General features: G+C 38.0%; 1 protein-coding gene across 4 annotated transcripts in view; it reads right to left on the bottom strand.

Annotated features, from left to right (window-relative positions):
• The window catches only part of col16a1 (collagen, type XVI, alpha 1), a 90,176-nt gene that overhangs the window by 26,474 nt on the left and 39,238 nt on the right, over positions 1 to 24,464 (bottom strand). For 3 of the 4 annotated variants that reach the window (XM_079258905.1, XM_079258908.1, XM_079258906.1), the window contains 22 exons: positions 18,451 to 18,519; positions 14,677 to 14,709; positions 10,004 to 10,039; positions 9,851 to 9,901; positions 9,560 to 9,592; positions 9,357 to 9,401; positions 8,859 to 8,897; positions 8,692 to 8,754; positions 7,902 to 7,946; positions 7,697 to 7,792; positions 7,416 to 7,454; positions 5,620 to 5,664; positions 5,405 to 5,440; positions 5,180 to 5,302; positions 4,465 to 4,500; positions 4,092 to 4,127; positions 3,761 to 3,889; positions 3,524 to 3,568; positions 3,111 to 3,146; positions 2,967 to 3,020; positions 705 to 755; positions 496 to 630 (listed from right to left, as the gene is read on the bottom strand). In XM_079258905.1, coding sequence (XP_079115031.1) covers positions 496 to 630; positions 705 to 755; positions 2,967 to 3,020; positions 3,111 to 3,146; positions 3,524 to 3,568; positions 3,761 to 3,889; positions 4,092 to 4,127; positions 4,465 to 4,500; positions 5,180 to 5,302; positions 5,405 to 5,440; positions 5,620 to 5,664; positions 7,416 to 7,454; positions 7,697 to 7,792; positions 7,902 to 7,946; positions 8,692 to 8,754; positions 8,859 to 8,897; positions 9,357 to 9,401; positions 9,560 to 9,592; positions 9,851 to 9,901; positions 10,004 to 10,039; positions 14,677 to 14,709; positions 18,451 to 18,519 — 1,275 coding nt within the window. The remainder of the gene's footprint in view (positions 1 to 495; positions 631 to 704; positions 756 to 2,966; positions 3,021 to 3,110; positions 3,147 to 3,523; positions 3,569 to 3,760; positions 3,890 to 4,091; positions 4,128 to 4,464; positions 4,501 to 5,179; positions 5,303 to 5,404; positions 5,441 to 5,619; positions 5,665 to 7,415; positions 7,455 to 7,696; positions 7,793 to 7,901; positions 7,947 to 8,691; positions 8,755 to 8,858; positions 8,898 to 9,356; positions 9,402 to 9,559; positions 9,593 to 9,850; positions 9,902 to 10,003; positions 10,040 to 14,676; positions 14,710 to 18,450; positions 18,520 to 24,464) is intronic. The other variant, XM_079258907.1, reaches the window with a different exon arrangement.

Genomic DNA, 24,464 nt, shown 5'->3' with positions numbered 1-24,464 from the left:
CTTTCAGCATCACAAACTTTTCACTCATCCAGATGGCAGTCAATCTGTTTTACTTTGCAGAGAAATAGGATGCCAAGACGCCGCCCTGACTCTTAACTGCCATGACTGATTATGATAAAGATCAGCAATGTGTGCAGTGGTGTATGTTCTGTCTGAGCTTTTCTCTTTCTTTGTTTTTATTTGTTTAGTTATCCGAGGTCGGCGTGTTCCGTGTTCCAGTCAGTCGGGCTCTGTTCACCCATAGAGGTGTCATGGAAAGTGTGGAAGATTTAAAATGTTAAAGATCTAAATTGAGGTCTTACTGTAAAATGTTATGAGAGGCAAATCGCTGCAGGAAGTTTAAAAACTCTTCTGATCCCGATATTTAAAGGGGATCAAACTACCCAGTACAGGATGGGGAAAAATCCTAAAAACCATCTCTGGTATTCTACAAACTGATCTTCATTGGGTAGATATTTAGGTGACTTATATCTATTTCTAAAAGCGCAGCAGCACCTGTTTGCCATCAGCCCCGAAACCCGGGAGTCCAGGTGGACCCGGCAGGCCAGGTTCGCCTTTTGCTCCCTCCTGCACTGTGATGCCGGTGGATTTGCTCGCAGCCTCCAATGGTTGGCACACACCACACTCGCCCTATGGAGAACCACAGAGTTAGCATGGCTAGCTTGATTCAGTGTTAAGTTCCAGGATGCATAGCCTACTCTTACCTTCTCGCCCTTTAGGCCAGGAATACCTTCACCAGCTGGCCCCTGTTCTCCCTGTAGAAGGATTAATATAGTATTAAAGTCCTATCAAAACATATGAAGTATGAAATTACATCATCAGGAAAAACATATGCAAATGTTAATTGGAGTTTTTTCATAATCACATAAGTCATTAATCCAATTTACTGAAGGCTTCTAAGCTAAGCGTAAGGGTTTATTTTCCTTAAGAGAAAAATAAATAAATAAGAAAATAAAAAGGTCTTCTTCTTCAATAAAAAATAGTTTGGAAGACATATCAATTCCTAAGCTCCCCCTCCTCTTTGGTAATGATGATGATTCCATGATGACGATATGGAACATAATATCTTTTAAATGACATTTCTCTTATTATAACTTTCATAAGCGAGGTTCTGATTGAGTGGTCAGCATAATACCTGCAGTAGCGCTTCTCACATTGGAAAAAAAGAAAAGCTATCAGAGCAAATTTTTGCCATCGAATCCACCCATCCATCCATGCATCCTTTTTGCTATACCTGCTAATTCCAATGCAAGGTCACGAGGGGGGTTTGAACCTACCCAAACAGCTACGAGGAGAGAGGCAGGGTACAGTAAACCCTGGACAGATACACAGTCTATCACATCTAACATAAAAATACCACCAAGTAATGTGTGTTATCACTTCTATGGAAAACTGAAAATAATCAGTTGTCCAAACAAACAACCAAATTTGTTTTGGATTGTTGGAGAAAGCTGGAATATCTGAAAAGAATGCATGTATAGAGAATATGCAAACTCCTTATCATCATCTAATGCAACAAGCCATTTTAAAATAATGGAAAAAAAATGGCAGGCTAATAGGTCTGCATGCTGATGTTAAAATGCTCACTAAGTGCATCTGAGAAGGACAGTGAAATTAGCATTCTTAGGTTTTGCCAGAAGCCTACATTTTACATGCTAATGCTACTGTTTTGCATTGATGTCTTTGTTAAGTACCCTGCTAATATAGTAGTGCTAGTTTTTCCCTCATTTTCAGTTATCAGTATCACCGTAACAGTATTCTGTACATAATTTTAGTCAAGTGAAGTTTATTATGGTGTGAAAATTGGTGAAAATTTGGAGGCTTCAGCAAGTTAAAGCAAGTTAATTCAGAAGACAGCAAAGGGGGGAAGCTGATACATAAGCTGGTATTGTGTGATTGTGCATTTATTTTTTTTTACCAACACCTCAGTCCTGAGTCCTGAACTGTGCCCTTTCTGAGTGCTGAGACAATGTGTGGTTCCTCAGATATGGACAGGAAATATGTCAGTCTTTTTACATCTCTCATTTCCACCCCCCTACTTAATTTACTTTCATTTAATTTAATATCATACCCACAGTAAAAATTAAACCAGAAAGGGCACTTGACCTGTTACATCATGACAAAGCTTTAAAAATGCCTCTACAGATAGCTTTGCATCCATAATCAGCTCAAGTAAAAATTTGAAATGACTTTTTTAAGTTTCTTTAACAATGAAATCCCCACCTTGTTGCCATTAACAGGCTAAAACTGCATGACCAATCAGGCAGTAGTCCTTCACGAAACAGAGCCTCACAAATTAAGGTGATTTATTCAATTGTTAATATTTCAGTTAAACTTTCAAATGCAACACTTTGAAATACACATTAAAATGATAATGAACAGAGTAGGTGAGAGCTTTGTAAAATGGAGAAATGACCTGAAAGCATTTGAACAGTCGCAATAATAGCTCCTCAAATTTCTTTCAAACATAAGGGTTTCTTTTCGATCATTTTGCATTGCAAATGACTTAACTGCTCTTTATGAAGAAATGAGACAATTCCATCCTAAATTTTCTTACAGATGCAACCTTCAATGCAATGCCTTCATTGTGCCTTTGTGTGGAGAGGTATGAAGACAGAGTCTGGAATGAAGCAGCATGTGACAACAATATATTTCACTTTAGAGCCTTTTTTATTTCCTTTCTGAACTGGCAACAACACTCATAATAATGTAATACTTTCCATTTTACTACACTTGAACGTCTGTGGTACTGTAGGCTCCCATCACACTCGTAGGAACAGAGAATCTCACTGCGGTGTGGTTTTCTTTTTATTGCATCCTTTAAAAAATTCTCTTACCACCTTTTCTCCATTTCATCACATTTTCCAATGAGGTCAAAAAATAGCTAAAGAAAATATGGTCAAAGGTAATTTTTTTTTCATGTTTTTTCTTACTCAACCATAACCTTTGTCTTACTGTTCTCTTACCTTTGCACCTTTCTGTCCGTCCTTGCCAATGGGTCCCCTTGGTCCAGCTTTGCCCTGTCAGATGATCACATTTCCTTTTTTCTTATTGCATCACCATAATATGAACCAAAACATTCATTTTTAAAAAACTGAAGTTGAACTCACCGGCTTACCGTCAGCTCCTTTGGTGCCTGTGTTCCCCTGCAGACAGTCAGGATGAAAAGAAAAAAAAAAAAAAGAATAAAAAAAAGTCTCTGAATTTCATGAATTGATAAAAATGGATGGGTTTTAAAATTGGTAATTCACCCTTCATAGTAAGCTGCACCCCTACAGGCTACAGTGTCAAATGATATTGGTTTTTGAGTACCTAGGCTTTTTGCTAATAAGTTTCCTGCTGAGGAAAATCCCTATGGTAGATGGTTTTGGGCCCTGAAATTAGTGCACCGCTGTGATTATCTTCCTGATGAAGTCTATTAAGGGCTCCAATCAGAAACCTACAGGGTGAGCTCCTCTTATATAAGCCATGTCTGCTATCGAGGTCAGCCACTTTCTCTGTGATTTCTTTTTATGTTGCTTACCTGCTCTCCTTTAAGGCCAGGTGAACCTATATTTCCTGGCTCCCCCTGTGGAACAGCAAAATCAGACCATGTATCACTTTAATGAAGATGCTTATTACAGCTCGTACATCGATGAAAGCTCTCCAAGGCAAGCAGAATCCGAAAGAGAAATGGAGTCAAACAAAACATCTACGAAGCCAATATTCTTTTATACTGAGTATCACTGTTTCCTCTTACGAGCAAAGAAAGCAGACTTACTTGCTCTCCTTTCTGTCCAATCCCAGGCTCTCCCTTCTCACCCTTCAGCTGCTTGGTTTGGCCCAGGACATTGGGGAAAAGGTCAGGAGGTAGGTCTCCAAGCGTGGGGCACGCAGAGCATGGCTCTCCCTAAAGCACAATGACAGAGATCGCCTCAAAATGTCCATCCAGAACATTTCTCTTTTGGAAAACAAAATCTAAACCAATGGCCGTGTTGGAGCCACAAGACAAAGAAAGCATGAGCATAACCAGGAAGAATGGCAAGCACAATCAGATAATTATTCTGTTCTGCTTGGTAGAGAACTAAATGAAGCAGTCTTAACTAGCTGACCTTTTCTCCTTTGGTGCCATCTGATCCTGGTTCTCCCTGCCAAAACAAACACACATTAAAAACAAAATTCTAGTATATTAGTAACATGAGAGTGGATATGAGTTGACAGTAGTGTGTGGACTTGAACAGGTTTGTATTCAAGCTTGTATACATAGGTAATCGGTTAGGTTGACTTAAATGTGTGTAGAAGTTAAATGTATGTGTGGACTTCAGACTTTGGTCTTGCACAGGTTGACTCAGCAGGATTTTCTTGCATCCGTTTTAGGTGAACGTCTTCTACAATGCTGATGTGAGCATATCTGAATGTGTAGGAATGCAGATGAGCATGTACAGGTCACACCTCTGCAGAATATGAATTAACAATAAATTGTACCTTCTGTCCAGCTTTTCCATCTGCACCTTGAAGCCCCTGGTAAATATAGAGAAAGAGGAAGGCAAAAGTGTATGGGAGAAGATCCACAAATAAGAATATTGTTCGCTGTGCTTTGTGAGATCATATCTACTTCTTCCTCTCTATTGCTGCACCTTGTTCTACCTCTACTGTAACCAGGTATGACAGAATGATGCTGGCACTATTGGAAATCGTTGCACAGAGAATCTCATAAGGCTCAAGATTTATATTCTATTGCTCCCCATCCACAAATCATTCTCTATTTCACCTGCGGGAGCAGATGGGAGGTGCAAAAGCAGAAATAAAAAACAAACATAATGGACAAAATGCTGAGTTTGGACTCACTAGAGAGACAAAAAGATGAGTTAGGATTACACTAAAAGGAAAATGCTTCTCTTGGTGACTAAACTTTTGACAGCGTCTCATGTCTTTTACCCTTGAGCTGCTGAAACACTATGAAAATTACAAGGACAAACACAACCCTTGGGTGGAAATAAACGCCACACTTTCTCCCAGAACGATAAGGAAAATTAAATATATATGCTGTCAAACAAGAGCTCAAGGTTCAGTTGTCAGATACAAGTCAGGCCGTCTATATCTCTCTAATAAAACATGCAGCAAGATCATAAAAATGTAAAACTGAGGATTTCAGGCAAGTGCAGAATACATTACATTACAGTCTAACTGATGTACTTACAGGAAGTCCTCTTTCTCCTAGTCCCGGTGAGCCAGGCTCTCCTTTAGGGCCTGGCTTCCCTTGTATATCCAATGTGTTGCCAATGTCTGTTGGCAGGACTGGACACACTTCGCAAGGGTCACCCTGGAAATTTAAAACAAAATCAAATAGAAAAAAAGTGATGATGAGACAGGAGAAAGATGTGCAGATAAAAAGATTAAGCGCAATATTTACATTGGATCATACCTTCTCTCCTTTAAACCCTGCTGGTCCTCTTGGGCCCTATGAAAAAAGCAGAAACATGATCAGTATATACAGTATATTATATATATATATATATATATATATATATATATATATATATATATATATATATATATATATATATATATATATATATTTATTAACAGTTGAAAGTTCATTCACACCTTTACCAATCAATGTTCAAAATAGACTCTTACTGGATCTCCTGGCAAGCCATCTTTTCCTGACGGTCCTGTTTCTCCCTGTAAACACAAACTGAAAACTGAAAACCATTTCTAAGTACAATGGCATTATTTTGAGTATGATAGCCTAAACACGTTCTTAAACTTCTGCATTTATCCATTGACGGCAACCACATTATTTTCTTTATAAATCTAAAACAATTGTGCTAATATTTTTTATACAGAAAAACTGAGGGGCTACTTGGTATGACCATAGACTGTAAATAGAGATGGACGGAGCCTCCTTGACGTCACCCATAGCTTTCTGAAGAGCTGAATTGAAGCACAGTAGGCGCTTTCAACAATCGCCATCTTGGCAGAAGCATGCGTCTCGCCCGGAAAATACATATATGGGCAAAGAGGAGGAGCTGAGAGGGGGGCTGTGAGTGTCATGGTGGATGATTGACATTGAGCGAACTCCGACATTTCTGTAGCTAAGAGCTAACCGAGCCCACCCGGAGATAGCAGGAGCTAACCAGCTAAAGCTAAGTAATGTTGTTAACCGGCTAAAAACTGAGGTTGTTCTCTGTTCTTCTTACTTGAAGAGTGAGGTCGGGTACCTGTCAATCAAAAGGACATGCACCTAAATATGCGGAAGTTCGAGATTAAATTACTTCTAAACGGGCGAATAAACATGTTTATTTTTGCCGTGAAGTTGGTCTTTTTAACATGGGAGTCTATGGGGATTTGCTCTGTTTTGGAGCCAGCCCCTAGTGGATGAAGGGGGAACTGCAGTTTTATGCACTACCGCATCGACTTCACTTTTATCGCCATCCATCTTTCAAATACGGTCTATGGGTATGACAAATTTTTTACTTTTTATCTATTTATTTTAGCCAACTTTTTCAACATTTAAGCAAACTCATCAGTTTAAAACAATTTCCAATGAATCATTTAACTTTGACAGTTAACATTTTAATGCACTGTTCGTTCAGCACATGTACAGATAAAGTATTCTAACTATTTAGATGCTTCATTTAGCCATTTATATAACATAGTTAGCCAACTCCAGTGTTACGCTGTCATTAAAAGATTAATTCATAGCTTTGAAATAATGATCTCATAACTGTTTTTCATTATTCATTTTAGCTGGATACTCATGAGAGAATTTGCTAATTCATTCAACTATTTGTCAATCTGCTGCCCTGCTAATAAAGCTAATTTTCAAATGTTTGTGAAAGCAAGCTGAACATTATGAATTATTATATCTTAATTTAACATGGTTTAACTATTTAACTGGTAGCATATATTTAGTAATGTCAACATTCAAGCTAACCAGGTCAAGTGGGATTAATTTGTCTAATTAATCTAAATTCATGTTCCTTTCACTTGTGGACTTTAATATATATATATATATATATATATATATATATATATATATATATATATATATATATATATATATATATATATATATATATATATATATATATATATATATTTATGAAGATTTTTATAACACCAGTTTATCAGTTTCAGTAGCTTTCTCTAATCTTCCTCTAACACAGAGCAGTCTTGTCTGGATTATAGCATAGCATATATTTAATGTTATTTATATCAAAGTTTTAAGTCATATCTTTAAGTTAAATATTTTAACATTTGTGCTTAACCATTTTGTTTCATTCAATTTTTCATTCAAGTCATTTTTTCTCCTTTTTTGTGCATCTCTTTTGCAGCAGTACTATCTACTCGAACCTTTAGAGATGTACATTTATATAAAAATATGGAAATGACAGTGCAAACAAGGGTTATATTTCCAAATGTAATCCTACCTTTTCTCCCTTTGCACCACCCGGTTCACCAGGGGCACCCTGTCATGACACAAGTTGATAGAAGGTATTTTCAGATATTGTGAGGACAATGACATCTAAACTAAAACAACTCTGTCAAAATCTGACACTTAAGCACCGTTTTCATGAATCTATGTTTTGGATGAACTAAGACCATCTCAAAGAGGAGTATGTAGAAAGATAATAACAGGGAGGACACCTTCCAATAACTCAACATCTCCTTTATTTTGCCTCTAAAGTTTTTCTATATGAAGTGAACTCACTGGAGGACCTGGCATTCCAGCACCAGGAAGACCTGGAGGTCCAGGCTTCCCTTGCTCTCCAGCCAACCCTTCAGGACCCACAACGCCTGGTGTACCCTGAAAAAAAAAAAAAAAAAAGTTCAGCACAAAATCTATTAAATTCAAAATGGACTGAAAATATGTGACAGGTTGATGGCAGAAACTCTGAGATTTAAAGCAAACAGACCTTTTGTCCCTTAGGGCCGACCACGCAGACGGACCCAGCTCGACCCTGAGAAATGGTGACAGACGGAGAGAAAGTAGCATCGTCAGTGACGACTTATTTGACATTTCACGGCAGGATATAGAGGGAGAAGTTTCGCCTGTGAGATACTCTCTTCAATAGTGCACACAACATTTTCAGCCAGCCTGCTTCAAGCCACATTAACAAGTGTCTGAAGATGAACAGTCATACAGTTGGGCGGTAACAGCTTAAGCAAATCTATCCTTCACCAAAACCATCCGGTCACGTCAAGCACTTCACCTGGAGAACGGCTAAAAATGAACAGGTCTTAAAAAAATCATTGGAATATCTTGCAGATCTTTTGCGTAAAAGTTTTCATGCATCTGCAGGATCTTTTCAGCGCATAGGGAAGATTAAAAGGTTTAAGCCCTCCTGAATAGATGCCTGGCTGTTTGAAAGACAAACAGCAACAGTCAATGAGGCAGCATTGATCGTGCAAGCTTTGTTGCTCTAGCCTAATCTAACAGGCATTAACAGCCTGACTTAACGCAACGGGATAGAGGATGGAGGGAGGTGGGGCGGGGGGGTGGGGGGGTTGAAATATCAATGGAAGTCTGAGCTTAAAGGGTAATGCTGTATAAGTTTACTGAATATCCACTCAAGCCTGATAAAAATAGCTGCATAGGTGGATCTGTATTTGTGTGTATTTGCAGGGACACTTTCAATAACTTTAATGCTAGAATTCTAATGCAGGAAAAACAAAAACAACAAAACAAAACATAAAAATACCTACATCCTTCCCTGGTTTGCCTGTCAGACCCTGAAGACCGACCTCTCCCTTCTGACCTTTTTCCCCCTAGACAGAGCCGATGATACAATGAGAGGTTAGCACGTAATCGGATGAACATTAAAGGGTCAAATCTTCACTATTCATCATCAGAAGTTTCTTAAACTGTTCACCTTGTACCCAGCTGCAGCATCCCAGTTGGGAGCCACCGCCTGTGGAGAGAAGCAACGGAAACAAGACCCAGATCAATGGCCTGGCCAGAAAGAGACAAAATACACACACCGCTGGAGCATGGCAAACAACAGCGTGTCCAATCAGCAACCTGTATGAACTACAGGAAGGAGGGATTTTCCTTGTTCATGCACGCAGAAACATACACACATGCAAAGGGAAGGAGGATTTAGTAGCCTTATTTAGATACCGATACACATATGGGAATCCGATACAGCTTATATTCTCTTTTCAATTGTATTCATAAAAACAAATGGCTCACTGTCTTTAAATAAATGCACAAAGAGTACCATTAATTTGACAGAATAATTAATAACGGGACTGGATGTTTAATAATGAGTGTTTTCATAATAACCTAAGTTAACGGCTAAGAGAGGTTAAATAGCCTGGAAGGCAATGGGATGTGTCGGTGTAACCTGCAACAAAACACTGGAACTCACCGGCTTGCCTTTCTCTCCCTTCTGGCCTTTGGGTCCTTCTGTGCACTGATGTTGGAGACAATTGGTTGGCATGTGTCAGCACAGATAAATTTGGGTGAAAATTTCAGGCGCAGAGCGCAGCATGCCAAATGACAACACACTGCTTTTCTCTGCAAGATGAGGCACATCGAGTGAGAATGTGACACAATAGAAATGCTACTTACTGGACCTGAAAGGGATCCAGCACAGTCATCACCCTAAGATGGGGAGAGATGCAGAGGGAACATGATTGGTTGTTGGTGTGAAACAGAGATTGTTGAAGAGAGTCGAGCTAGGTGGAGAGTTGGTCAGCATCCAGCATCATATTAGACTGCAGCGTGTTGCAAAGTGTTGGTGTAAGGAAGCTAATGCTGGGCATGTCTATGCACATTTAATCACTTCATACATTCCACTGATGTTAGTTTAGTACACAGATTTGTATCTGGGATTGCTTTACTAACATCCTTCATTCTTACCCGGTCTCCTTTTTCTCCTTTCAATCCAGCAGCTCCACCACGGTTTACCACCTGCAACACACACACAAGCACACAGTCACACAACCATTCTGCTTTAACACCTCCAACTTGATCTGATGGAAAGAAATGCAAGTAAAGATCAGTGATCCTTACATTCTCTTCCCTACTGAGGAGTAAACAACCAGCACACTAAAGACAGACACAGAAAAACAAAGATTCAATATCATATTGAAATATCACTGAAGGAGTTTGCAAAGGAAACGTCTTGTAGTACCTTCTACCACCTGCCAGTGGCACTCTTGCACAGAACTAAACGTTGCTTATTCCTTGTGCTGCAACACTGTGCAGCTAAAAATGTTGAGAGGTGTGCAAGCAAGCACACACACGCGTAAATGCACATAAACTAAAGTATCTCCCATGGGAGCGCGAGATCAATAAGAATGTCTAAATCCCAGAACACAGGAGTGAACAGACCAGCTGCTCTTTGCAGGAGGGCACAGACACGCATAGAGTCACATGCACATGCCAAATAAGGACAGCCTTCATGAACAGCTGAAGCATTTTTAGCAGGAGCGGGTGATTAAAGATAAATTCCCCCACATTGTGTTTCTGGAAACCCTGTGTTCACACACCAGGAAGTTTACAATATGCTGAAGCTGGGAGTTTGAGCTTGCTGACACAACAAAACAAGGCTTGTAAAAGTTCAAAGACAATATGTAATTTTCCCCTCTTCTCCTTTTTCTGTCTTGCTCTTACGAGCTACAAATCTATCAGTACCTGGCAACGCCAGCTGCAGTAACTGCTCACTCTTTCCAGGCTTTTGTTTACAACCGTGGGCTTTTTCTAAGTCCTCAATAAGTTCCAAGCCAACTTTGCAGTACAAGTTATGTTCTATGGGTTTCTGTTCACAGTCTCTGTTCTTTCTTCTCCATATAAAAGTATCCGTACTTTGGCAAGGATGTTAGGGTTACCAATAGCATTTGAGATCTAATGAGATAATGATTACAGTTTAATCCTAATTGTTTTTTAGCAAAAAGAAAAATAGCTAAGAAAACTCAGTTTTAGAGAACACTAAGTTTTCAAGTTCTTAGACTGATAAACGTTGGATTAGGATCATACTGACCTAACACATAGAAAACAACCGCTTTCCTGATTTCAGACTGATAAAACATTAAAACAAAGGCCAACTTTCCAAAACAACCCATCTAAACTTTCAGGTTTTATGTTTTACATTTACGTTATTTTTTATAATCTAATCAAACAGCAGAACAAAATGCCTTTAGTGAATTCAGCAGCATATTTGTCTGTTTCCTGCATCCTTTATGTGTGTGTATTTTTTAGGGGCATTGCAGATCTTTTCTCTTGACACAGCAAACAGAACAATACCACCAGAAACTGCAGGGTCAGTGTTCAGCAGCATTGTTGACATATAACCCAACTGTCCAGATTATGCTCGTTGCTCTTATAGTTATGGGTAGTCTAGCCAGCCATTACATATATAGCAATGGGGATGTTACCTAATGCACTGAGATGTACCTCGCTCTATTTCTCTAATATATTAATGTATAAATATATGCCAATATTGCTGTCTGTAACTCATTTCTCCTTTTGTTCCGCATGTCTTCCTGAATAAGTGCAATTGCACAGGTTGATCTGTCTTTCCAGTCGTCTCCACCCCAACCAGTTAAGGCAGATGGACGCCCTCCCTGAGCCAGGTTCTGCAGGAGGTTTTCTTCCTGTTAAAGGGGAGTTTTTTCCTTCCCACTGTCGCCGTGTGCATGCTCAGGAAGGGGGATTGGATCGAAGTCATGACTCAATGCAATCAGTTGGTTTCTATTATAGGATATGTATGAATTGGCTCAAATTGATGTGTTTGTTGATTCGTGTATGTAAAGTGCCCTGTGACAAAATTTTTGTGAAGTGGCGCAATACAAATAAAGTTGAATTGAATTGAATATAACCACTTGAAGGAACAAACCCCAGAAGAAGAGGAGAAAGAATGACTAGGACAGTTACTGTAGAAATGACGATAGCTTTTGAGGAAAGGTTGTGCGATTATGTCAAGTTTGTTAGATGCAACCTTTATCCAACTTTTTTTTACAGTGTAATACCATCATGAACCATTGTTAGCATGTAAGGCTCATTACTGTCCACTAGTGAATGGGCTGTCTTAGTAAAAATGTCAATGTAAAAGATGCAAGGAAGTATTAATGGTGGAAACATATGAAAACACTTAAAACAGGCATACATATTATGTATGCAGGAAGCATAATGGGCTTTAAGACTTAGCGTGTACTCTACATAAAATTCATCATTACATAAGGAACTGTTCAAAGTCAAGGAGGAAGCCATATCATAAAGTAGCACCAAGGGGCAACTCCACTCCTTAAGATTCTTTGCAAATACATCATTCTGTTAAAATTTCAAGGATGATTCAGTAAATTAGTAATAAATCTGTGTTCTCCAAGAACCTGCAATCCTTTGAATGCATGTGTCAAAGAGACTGTGGAGCAAAGTATAAAAAGGCAGTATAAATCAGGTTTACATGCAATAAAAAGTTTTTTTTTCTTTTTTCTCAAGTCTGTCCTCGCCTGCCTGGTGTTCTCGTCTCTCACCCTGCTATCCTTTGTTGCTGTTCATTTTCAAGCAGCAAAATTTGCCTTATTCATAAATTCTATTGTCTCAACTCTGTATTTAGTCTTATTGTTATTTCACAGCCAATCAGTCTAATCCTCAGTCTTACAAAACTGTCTTCTGTTGTGCCATTCACCCCCCAGGCTGAGGATGCTCATCAGAAGTATTTACCACCTTTTATCTCCGCTCATCCACCCCCAACATCTAAACTCAGAGGGGGGTCCTATCCTATCCTCCGCCTTCGTGCATGCCACGGCTCCACTCAGACGAAGCACTGGAGTTTAATTGCCAAGCAAAACTGTTTCACATTTAACTGTTGAACATGAAAAACATTTTCTTACATCTTTTCAACGCTTATTTAAACATCTGTGAAGGTACTCAGCCAACGCCTACAGCAGCTAGGTCCGTTCTCTGTGTGTGTATGTGTATGTGTTTTGTATCATTAATGATTAGAGCACTACATTGAAACGGAAGACCATCCATACTATTGGGCCCATGGGAGTATTAGCCAAAAAAAGAAAAATAAATAACCATGGGAAAAAATGGGAGTATACATCAGTGTAGTTTACCAGATGGAGACAAATCATGATGTAGAGAGACTTCAAAACTGACATGGAGGTTTACAGCTTTCTGCTGGACAGGTAAGTTAATTCAATCTAACTGAACTTTATTTTGGTGTTATGTTAGAAACAGGGCAGGTAGTCAAGTACCTACTTTATCCTCTCATTTAAGTCAGATAACTTATTGTTACTTGCTAAAAAATGGTAAAGATAGCTAATTTGTTAGCTAGCCAACAGTGTAAAAGCAACATTTGTAACAGTTTTCAGTTGCTGTTACTCTTCACAGACGTTATACCAGCAGCAGGCGGCCATGTGCTTCTTTCAGCTGTATTTTCCCAGAGTTTTTCCTTGTGTCATTATTAATTTCAGCTGATTTCTCAAAGGAGGTGAGGGTTGATGTCCTCCCTCTAGTCACATGACTTCAAAAGGTGACATTAGCTATTAGCAGTAGCTTGTTACCAGTTACATGGATGGCGTACTTGTAACTTATCAGCAGTAACAAAACAGAACTATGTATCGTTCAGTACCTCATCACCTGACAGGACCACTGTAACTTGTACAGATGTTGACATGTTTACATTTGTGACTCTCTTGGGCTTCAGTGGTGGCAAGAACACTCTTAAAATGGCGAGGCTCCAGGAACTACAACTAATTTTTGCTTTCAATTAGCAAACCATTAGATGGGACTAATTCTTATAGACTATGGCTGTAAGTACTCATCCAGTGTAAACAAAAACAAGGGAAAAAAAAAATTAATGATAAAAAAATGTTGATGAAGCATCATCTGATCACTAATAAATGGTTTCCAATGGAACTTTGACATTGTGCAGCATAAGTCACAGCTAACATATTCAGATCACCAGAACTGCATTCATTTACATGCCTCCTTTGTTAATACATAATTCATAATATAAGATTGTATCATCAGCTAATTCCTATAGGTGGTGGTTTGATTTTTTTATTCTGAAACAAACTGGTGCCTATGTAATTTCCCTAAATTAAATTCACTTTTGTTCTGCAAGTATGTGCCCCTAGTGGCAGGGCAAGCCATATGCTCCATCCCAGGTAATAACCTACATTGAGAAAGTCAGAAGAGGCGGCCAGCTGCATTAGTAAGCACACACAGGAGCAACATAATGAAGCGTCTGGAGTTTTGTATTCTATTTGTGAACAGAACATGCCTATTGTAGGTGAATGACAAAATTAATAGGCAGAAGCAACTCCCGGCTGAGACCCTGTGCATAATGAGTTGTAAATCAGTTCTCAGTCAGTCAGCAAGTCTGAAAGAAAGGAAGGAGAGAATAGATCGGATGCACAAAGTTGCCTAAACACAGTCCCCTTGTTTCAATTTTCACACACACACACACACACACACGTGAGAAGTCTCTTGCCTCGAACTTTCTGGACTGCCCTTAATTCCATCCGATTCTCCCGTAAACCTACATGCGTGGCTTTCGGTCTGAGGATGTAAACCAGAGTGCATCTGGGGGGCATGCTTCTGTTTTTGAACCAACCAACTCTTTCCTTTAAGTTGATCTTACTTGAAACCAGCATACTGTCCTGCAGATCTACTTAACAATTCAACATTGTTAAATCTAATGTGTGTGTGGGGGTGTTAAGTGTGAGGCTTACTTTTTCTGCAAGACCCTTGGATGCAAACACATCCTGTTGGTAAAAAGAAAAGAAAAAGCTTCATATTCAAATTGCTTTCATATACCATATATATTACATGTAACAGCTGTCATAGGAAAGCTTTTTTTTTTTTTTTTACTGGTGCATATGCCCTGCAACACTTTAAATCCTAAATCCATTACAGTTCATTGCATCAGATAAACAACAACAAAAAGATGAAACACAGGCCATCTTGGATGCACCCACGGGTCATTAGGAGTTCTTTACTCTTTTTCTTTTTTAAAAAACAGGAGAGATGAAACAAGTTGAGCACACAAAGGACAAGGAGTGCTCTATCCCATAAGCCCTGAGGTCAATGAAGAGATGGGTCCTGCTGTGCAGAGAATAGGAAATCAGATTCTTTGCAAAAAAAAAAAAAAAAAAAGTCAACAACAAGAAAGGTAGAGGAAGAACAGGGAAGCTGTGTGGAAACTCTATTTTTCAAGACAGCAAGTTAGTCGGAAATAGGAAAGAGCTTCAGCAAAGGGAAAAAGGGAAAAGTCGTTTTACAGGTGGTGTTGGTCTTCATCATAAAAAGTCAAGTAGACAGGCACTGAGGCCCTGGGAGAAAAGAAAAAAAAAAGCAGCAAAGTAGACTTTAGGTCTTTTGAAGACTGGATGACCTTTCAGATGGGGAATGGGTTGAAAGCAAGAGGGGAAAAAAAAAAGACTTGCAGTGCAGAAAGATAAGAAAGTGTGGGTGAGATTTGTCATATCTCAGGAAAGCAGTAACTGCTGTGACCCACACACAGACAAGCAATGTGCACATAACCCTGTACAAAACCTGATTTGATCGTAGTTGCAAAGAAAGGTTGTTTGACATCGCCAGAAGATGGGGTTCAATGCTGTGGGTCAGAGCAGTCAATTACTGCTGTGCCTCTTGTATCTTACTGCCCTGCTGGTGAGGTTGCAATTTCAAATGCAATGAAAAGTTGGTCAAGCCAACAGAGCTTTGAGGCAAAGTGCTCATGAAGGTCCAAAGCATACAAATCTGACAAACGTTCAACTGGTATTTGGGGTCACATTTAAATATATGCACTTATTTTGTACATGCATGCCCTTTTTGACATGTCCTATGTTAGATTTGCCATTAACAGACATTTACAAGTCATATTTTAACATTATCTTATATTCTGATACTGACTCTGTAAACACAACATCGAGGGCACAAGTCTTGTACTTTATTCATTTATTTATTAAAATATTTTGAACAAATTAAACCAAACTATGTAGAGAACATGTTAAATATCAGCTAAACTTTGAAGCTAAAGTGAATATTTTTATTTGTACTCTATCTTATTTTTTTCTATTGTATGTTTTTTCCAAGATATATGAGTAGACTGTTATTGTTCCTGTCTGTTAAATATGATGTGCTTGCTTAACTTGGCTCCAAAAACAGCGAAAGGCTAAAATAGTTCAGTCTAAAGCTAACAACACCCAGGACCAGGACCTCCAGAAATAAATACTTAGATATATCTAATTTGTGAATGTGCAACCAAAGATAGGTGACAGTGATGTTAATCTTGTGGCAAGATATTTTTCTGCTAGCGAACCCAGACTGTTAAGCTAACTCTAAGCAGTTCATTTGAAGCACATTAACTACTGATTGTACCTGTAATTGTTTGTTTGGATAAGTTTTCCCCATTATTGCAGCACAGGCATCTTCTTGTGTAAAAGAAAGGGTCGTCTTTCCCTTTAGGGTACATTAAAAAGAGAAAGAAAGAAATCTAGCCATGGGTATTTCCCAAAAGTCAATCCCATTTGCTTTCTTTGCAGCAACAATGCAAAGTATTCCCCACACACAACACAGAGCATACCATGTGCATAGCTTAATATACTGTCAGTTAGTCAGGCTTAGCTTAATGGAGACAATGGCTTAGTAACATCTGGGATACCAGTGAAGTCCTGGATTTGACACTCCATTTATTTCACAGTCCATTTATTGTGTACGAAATTAAAAAACAGATAAAAATAGAAAGGCATCAAAAGTCTTTATGCTTACAATTGTCAACGCTTGTAAAAATAAGAAACTCGGAAAAGGGGACATAATTCATTCATTATCCTGACCGCTGAGAAGCTGGAGCTTATCCCAGTAATCCTTGGGCGAAAGGCATGGTACACCCTGGACAGCTAGCCAGTCCATTGGAGGGCTACACAGAGACAAACAACCACTCATGCTCACACTCACTCCTAGGGGCAATAAAGAGTACCCAATGAACCTAACATGCATGTCTTTGGATGGTGGGCGAATACCTGAGTACCCAGAGAGAACCCACGCATACACGGGGAGAACGTGCATACTCCACACAGATAGGCCATTATTGTCATTATTATCTATTACAGCTATTAAACTATTTTGTATATCACTTTAAAAATTCAACAAAAAGCTTATGACTAATTAAGGTAAAAACAAATAAAAGAAATAAGCAAATCCATCATTTTATGCTGTTATTTCTGTGAAATTTTAGTTTACGCTTGCATAATGACATGTTTAATATGAATATAAATGTTGTGCTAATATGCTTTTTTTCTTGCCATTTTGGGGTAATTTATTTGTATTACACAGTTTGGTGCATAAACATAAAAGACAAAACAAGATGAAGTCATACTAAAACAAAACAATTTGCAAAAAGAGATGCACAGAATGGAAAAAGAGAAGTGAAATAAGAGAGAAAAACACGAGATACTTGAGTCTGTCTAGAAGCACCAATGGAATTCATTACTAATATCTGAAGTCTGCCAGAGCTAAAGGATAACAATAACACTCCACAGGACAAACACAAAGCCCCAATGAATAAGTAACTGGAATGAGATCCCCTTAATGAGACACCGAACAAGCAAGTGTAAAAATTAAAATGGTTTTCAGAACTTTATCAATACTGAAGCAAACACCTGATCAGACCACATAGAAAATCAGAAGCGATAAGAGTCTCCAGCAGAATAGAAACATCTTTGTCATTGTTCAGATTCGAAGCCAACTAGCTAGCCCATTTGTCAAAGTGGCCACTTTGTTTGCAAGCAGAAGAATCTCAGACAGCTCAGTCTTCAGTACAATGTGTGTCTGATTCTGCACTGTGGTATGCCTGCACCTGACGGGATAGTGGCTGTTGTGCTCATTCACAATGGAATGCATGGATGCAATAAGGTCATTCTCTGTTTATTTTGCTCCTGGACTTAACTGCTTACCTCTCAGTTTCACAATGACGAGCATGACAAAGATAAATGTAGCACATTGAATTTTGTGCCCGAGCCTGGTTCCAAAAAAAAGTTGAAGTGTTTATTAAAGTTCATGCACTCACATATTTTCTGCTGTGTTGCATCACCTTTATATTTTACACCACTTTGGTAAGAAGTGAGGACTGCTGAAATTGAGAAAGTAAAAAGTTTCCCCTCCTCAGGAAGTGCCTGGCATCATGCTTAGATCCTGATTAAATGCAGAATGCTTGGAAAATAAATACTGAATATTGAATAATAATAATGAATATTGTATTTGTATATGATCATAAGTTGTACTACATAAGAGCATGAACTTCTTTCTCTTTCTTAGATCAAGAGCAGACCTCCTGTAGACAGAGGCTACAGCTTCTCATTGCAGCCGGCCCAGTTTGAATCCCACCCACGCACTCTCTGACACCAGCTATTGTCTCTTCCATTGAGAAAGGCCCCAAAGGCCAAAAAACATGCTTAGAAAAGAACATTTCTTTTGTTTGTATGCAGTGGAAGTGTGCATTATACCTGGTTAAATGTATTCTCAAGGAAGTCATTTTCTGCAGCACGACGGCTCTTGGGAACATCAGTAGGGCACTGCAAGAAAGCAACAAAGAAGATAATGGGTTCAAATACAAAAGTGACATGCCAATCTCTGTGGAGTTGTGCTTATGTCGCTTATCCATGATGTGGTACCTTACAGCACCCTATGGAGGGGCTAGGCAATATGCCATACTGATACTCAAACACTTATGAACTCAGTCAGCACAAAGAGTAGTCTGACCTCCTAGCTTGGAAGGTATTTTGATAAAGCTGAATCGGTATCTGAATCTGCTGAATCAAAAGACTCAGCAAAGATGTGCTTTTTGTTGATGGCTGCAGCTGATCCAGCACACAGTGAAATGGTATATTTTGTAATAGGAAATGAAGTTTTACCATTAAGTACCAGGCAATGGGAAACCAAAATTTAGACCTAATGGTAATTTTGAATAAAAGCTAAGATGTGAACAAGCTAACAATAGCCCAACTTAGACCAGTTCTTTGCAACAAACATTATGGTATTAATTCTTTGTATTATGACATAGGCGATATTATGGGGTGGGAATGGAGAAAAAAAAAAAACTGTAGCAATTCATGTATCTGTATCCAACTGAACATACCACTAGCACCTTCCTACGATGTCCTCTACTGTTTAATTTTGTGCTTGTGTTGTTCTCACTCATATATTAGTCACTTTGGATAAAAGCGTCTGCTAAATGACTGTAGAATAGACTAGAATAAGTTGAATGTATACTTCTTTACGTGTGTGTGTGTTGTATAAAAATCTGTCTGTGTGGCCCAAAATAATAAATAAACACAATAAGAAGAATTTGGATCTAAACCTAAAGTGAGTTGCAGTTTAGTTTACTGTTTCTGGAGGTCATGAGGCCTATGCTAAGGTATTCCATTTAAGTTATGCAAAAAAGTTCAGGTTTATTTACATAACAAATACGATAACAATAATAATCTGAAGAATTTGATTTGAAATTTACACAACTTTTAATTTAAACAGAAAATATATCCACAAAAAAAAATACAACAGGGCTACATATATAAAATATATAACTTAAAACCTTTTATATTGCACCAAATGGATAGTTAAACTCAATAAAAGCACAAACACATGATTTCTAGATAGACTGATACATGATTTACGTCTTTGGGGTATGTACGTTGCCGTCCTCTTTGTCTTTATGTGTGTGTGTTTTAGCTGCATCAGATTGTAGTTTATCAATCATATTTAAATCAGCAGAGATGTTTTGTAAGGAGAGGAAGTTCAAACTCAAGTAAAAGCAGCTGCATGAGGTTGACGATGGTGTTACTGCATGATACATTTATTATGCAGCAAGGTCAGATTCCGTTTGGGATTTTAAATTTGTGCACCTGTCCCACCAAAGGTCTCTGTATGGCCCTGCTTAAAAAAACAAACAAAAAAAAAAAAAAAAAAAAAAAAAACTTAAGGATTCCAAAGCACATATCATTCCTAAATGTATGTCATTCTGTCAAGTCATGGCTGTCAGGAAAACATAGAGACAAACACACAACTGAAACTTATTAGATGTTTGCACTTCCTTACAGCTTTTTGTTGCATGCATAGAAAATGTTTTCTTTATAGCTTACAAGCCATCAATACTTTTGTTTTTTTTCAAAAACCTTTCTTGTCACTTTTTAATCTTTGGCTGCTCTTGATTCAACATCACTGTCATTTCAAGCTGTGTAATTAGTGAATGGACTTTACACCTCAAAGGATTGTATGAAGGGTAAGCTATTGATCACAATGATACCCGCAGAGTTCCACCCTGAATCCTTGAGAAATTGCTGACAATAAAAAGTAATAGTAAAGAGGGGCGCTGGAGATCTAGCAAAAGTTAAAGGGTTAAAGCAAAACCAATGTAGAATATGATACTTCAGCTTTCAAATGGAAAATCCCTCCATCCATTTTAGAAACCACTTGTTCCAACTTACCCTTCAAAAACTGTCAGATTTTTTCCAGACAATACGTTACTTCTCCAAATACTTTCAGACATTTTTCTTTACCTCTATTATCTGACTTTCCATTTCTTTCTTTCTATAGAAATATATTCTTTATATATATATATATATATATATATATATATATATATATATATATATATATATATATATATATATATATATATATAATGGGTTTTAATTACATGCAGGTGGCTTAAATGAGTTTCCTTTGCTCAAAGGTAGAGCTGCTGATTCGCCGTATCGAGAGGAACCAATTGAGGTGGCTTGAGCATCTGGTCAGGATGTCTCCTGGTTGCCTCCCTGGTGAGGTGTTCCGGGCACGTTCCTCCAGGAGGAGACATCAGTGGAGACCCAGGACACGACCCCCCTTCCCCCAACAGACTTGGCAAACGTGGCTAGAGAGAGGGAAGTCTGGGCTTCCCTGCTTAAGCTGCTTCCCCTGCAATCCGACCCCCAGATAAGCGGTAGAAGATGGATGGATGGATGGTTTTAACTATCCCAATCACATAATTTGGATGTTTTTTTTAGGTATTTAGTTTCCATATATCCCCAGGATCCTCACCATTGAGATGTATCTCCCAAATAGTTCCCCCATTTTCATACTAAACCTTTTATGTTCCAAGGTTGTACTACAATGCAGCATAATCCATCGTCATCCTATCATTTGTTTTTTCCCCACGACAGCCACCACAGGTGTGTGTGTGTATGTATTTTCACACTTGCTCTTTCACTTCTCAGCTCAAATTTAAATGCAGCTTGGAGGGAGTCCAACAGCACACATGCCACGTGCAAAAGAAAAAAAGATTTTCTTCTTCAGGCCTAATCAATTTTGCAGCATGGAGTCGCTCCTACACAAGACTTCATTTTCATACTTCTGAAGTAGCTTCCCACCCGGTGCGAGTATCCCTACTTTAAATTCATTTTGTAATAAAAAAAAAAAAATAAATAAAATAAAAAAAAATAAAAAAAAACATGCACACACAGACACATAAACTCTGACACCCTGGAGAATTCTGTCAAAAAAAATTGAGTACAAAATATTTTCAGCTTAAAAATAACCTCCAGGACTGGCTGCTTGTAATTCTTTCCATGCTACACTTACTCCTGCACTGCTGCTAATCCAATAAATCTGGTTTCTATTTGATAAAGATTTTGTCCTTTTCAATAGTAAGCAAATGTAGAGTAAAGAATTTAGGTGAGTAAGACAGACAACTGTAAAAACAAAGTTTGCAGACGTTGCCTTCTGTAAAGATCATATGCCAAAGAAACTGTGTGAAAAATCCATCAAAAGCAACCTAATAGAAATCCAATAGACCATGATGAATTTTAAAGACACGTCACTGATGATTAACAAGAACAAGGATCAAGAGCAAACTTTTTTTTTTTCTTTTTGTCCTTTAGGCATTTATGTTTTAGAGATGCTGCATGTGGCATGTTGAGTTGCTGTCACAGGGAGTTTAAGTTTAACTGGTGGGAGGGGGAGTTTTAAATGGACAATTTCAGTGGCAGGTGTTGATGTGAGGGAAGGTTAACATGAGCCTAAAATCTCTGACTTGAGAAGAACTTCGGTGAAAGTCTGTTGCTTTGTGATTTAGGTAGGAAAGCAGCTATTTTGTTTGTTATTTTTTACTTGAAAACAATAAAAAGAGATGTCTAAATTTAAATAAGCAAACCCAAGAACAGTAACATACTACATTTGTTGCCATTTTTTTTTCTAAAAACTTTATACTTTCCATTTACTCATTTGATTTCAACATCCAAAACATGAAACAAAATTTATTCCAGACAGTAGTCCTATAGCTTTAATGGTTCATTCTTTCTTAATAAAACAAAGAAGCACTTTGCAGAGTTATACAGAGGATGATGATTTTTACAAACCCTTTCCAATATATGATGCCTTTAAAGCAGGGGTGTCCAAAGTCAGTCCTTTAGGGCCACTGTCCCATACGTTTTCTGTGTGTTCAAATACCCTATAAAATTCTGCACAGTGTCTGATTCATTGGAGTTATTCTGCAGAATGAGTAATTAGTTGGAGTCAGGTGAGTTGGAGCAGGTATATATGCAAAACCTGAAGGACGGGAGCTGGACACCCCTTCTGTAGAGGTTTCAAAATGGTTTCTATGGTAAATGTTAGTATGCTGCCATGATTTTTGTCGACACAAAGTGTGTGCAGGAGGACCTAAATTTGTTATTACACGTCACTACATCTGGCAGGGGAGGGCAAAAGTACGAGGGCAAAAGCCCTTGTTGCAAAAAAAAAAAACATTTCTCCTTTTGTTTCCCTAAATGCTTGTGGTGTTTTCCCAATACCAGAAAATGAAAATGTTTCACACATCTCTTCATTCATGTTCACGCTGTGTATTTTTGCTGCATAATTGCCTGCAATTGTCAAATCAGTCACTGTTCAGCGCTGACATAAGTGACAAATGAGAAAGTTAGACCCAATTGATCCCACTGATTAATTTTAGACTACAATAAGCAGTAAACAGTTAACATTGCAGAACCTCTTTGAAACAAAAGGAATGTGTGCCAAAAAAACCAACCAAAAAAATCTTTAAACACCAATACAGTGAGTTTATTCTGTGCAAAAAAACTTGTATTCACTAAGCTGACAGTTTGCTTTTTTTTCCACAGACAGGATAGAAACTAGAATCTCTACTGGAATTGTTAAGCAACCACAAGAAATTTTAAAAAGCTACTGCTTCCAGGCAATGAGTATTTCAGTACATAACATCCCATCAGGCTATATTTGTTCATATTAGACAAATGAGATACAACATAACATTTTGCACGACTTCATAACAGCCAGAGTTTCAAAATCCAGGAAAGTGTCTCATTGGGTGCAAAATTAGTACATGCCCCCAGGTGCAAGATAAATCAACATTCTTTTCTAGGAAATGACAAACTGTAGAATGCCATCAGGGACACCTAACACACTACTTTTCCTGTGCGCTGCACTGGAGACTGTACAGGACTTTTGTGCAAGATAGACAAAAAACAAAGATGAAACTGGATTTCAGTGGGACTTGATGTGCCGTCCTCATGTGCTTTCACTAACTCCCCTCAGTGGGAATTCTTCTCAGTAAAAAAAAAAAATAATAATAATTAATCATCATCTTCTGGGAAAGGTTTTTTTTTTTTTTTTTTTTTTTTCTTTTTTCATGAACATCCAAATAAGCTGTTTTACTTCAGGTGTGCTGCTGTGTGCATGCTGCTTCCATTTGCAAGCAAAGGTATAGTCTCTTAAATATGTGGTCTGCTGTTATTTGGATTCTGAGGCAATTACATTAACCAATAGACCGGTTAAAGAAGATAAATTAAGATACGGGAGCAAATGCTTTTTAAATGTTTTAAATAAATAATTTTTCTCATGAAGACGGATATGTTGTTGAAAAAGTCCAAAGAAATTCTTTACTAATCTTGAAAATGCACAATTTAAAAAGATGTATTAAATTATATCAACTTGAGATTACTTTACCAAACAGCGGAAGTTTCTAATTGTTTTCTAGAAAATGCTGTAGGATGCCATCAGGGACATTAAAGGGGTATTGTGTAACATTTACCAGGTGAATGAGCAGAGTACATCAAAGCTTTAAATCCCATTTTAATCCTGATATCATAGACAAATAACACATATGAATTGTTTGACTGAGGATTATAACCAAAATTGAACTTCCATGTAACATATCTGTTTGGAAAGAAACAAACAAAAAAAAAAAAAAAAATCCAATCTTGGGAAAACTACAAATCCCACAAAGTCTGCCCACACTCTGGTAACCCTCAGGGAACATTTCTCCTACTCAAGAAGCACAAAACATTTTATACCAAGCTGATCTGTTACAATGATATCCTGCAATCTAATGGGATTAATCATAACATGCAATAGCATGTAACGATTAGACTACTGCAACTCTCTTTATTACAGTCTTGATCAGTTAACTTTCCACCGACTGCAGTTTGCCCTAAACGCTGCAGCTTGGTTGCTTACAGAGACAACAAGATATGAT

This window comes from Telmatherina bonti (assembly GCF_933228915.1).
Source record: "Telmatherina bonti genome assembly, chromosome: 19".
Classification (NCBI taxonomy): Eukaryota; Metazoa; Chordata; class Actinopteri; order Atheriniformes; family Telmatherinidae; genus Telmatherina; species Telmatherina bonti.
This window is presented reverse-complemented; position numbering and strand designations above follow the sequence as displayed.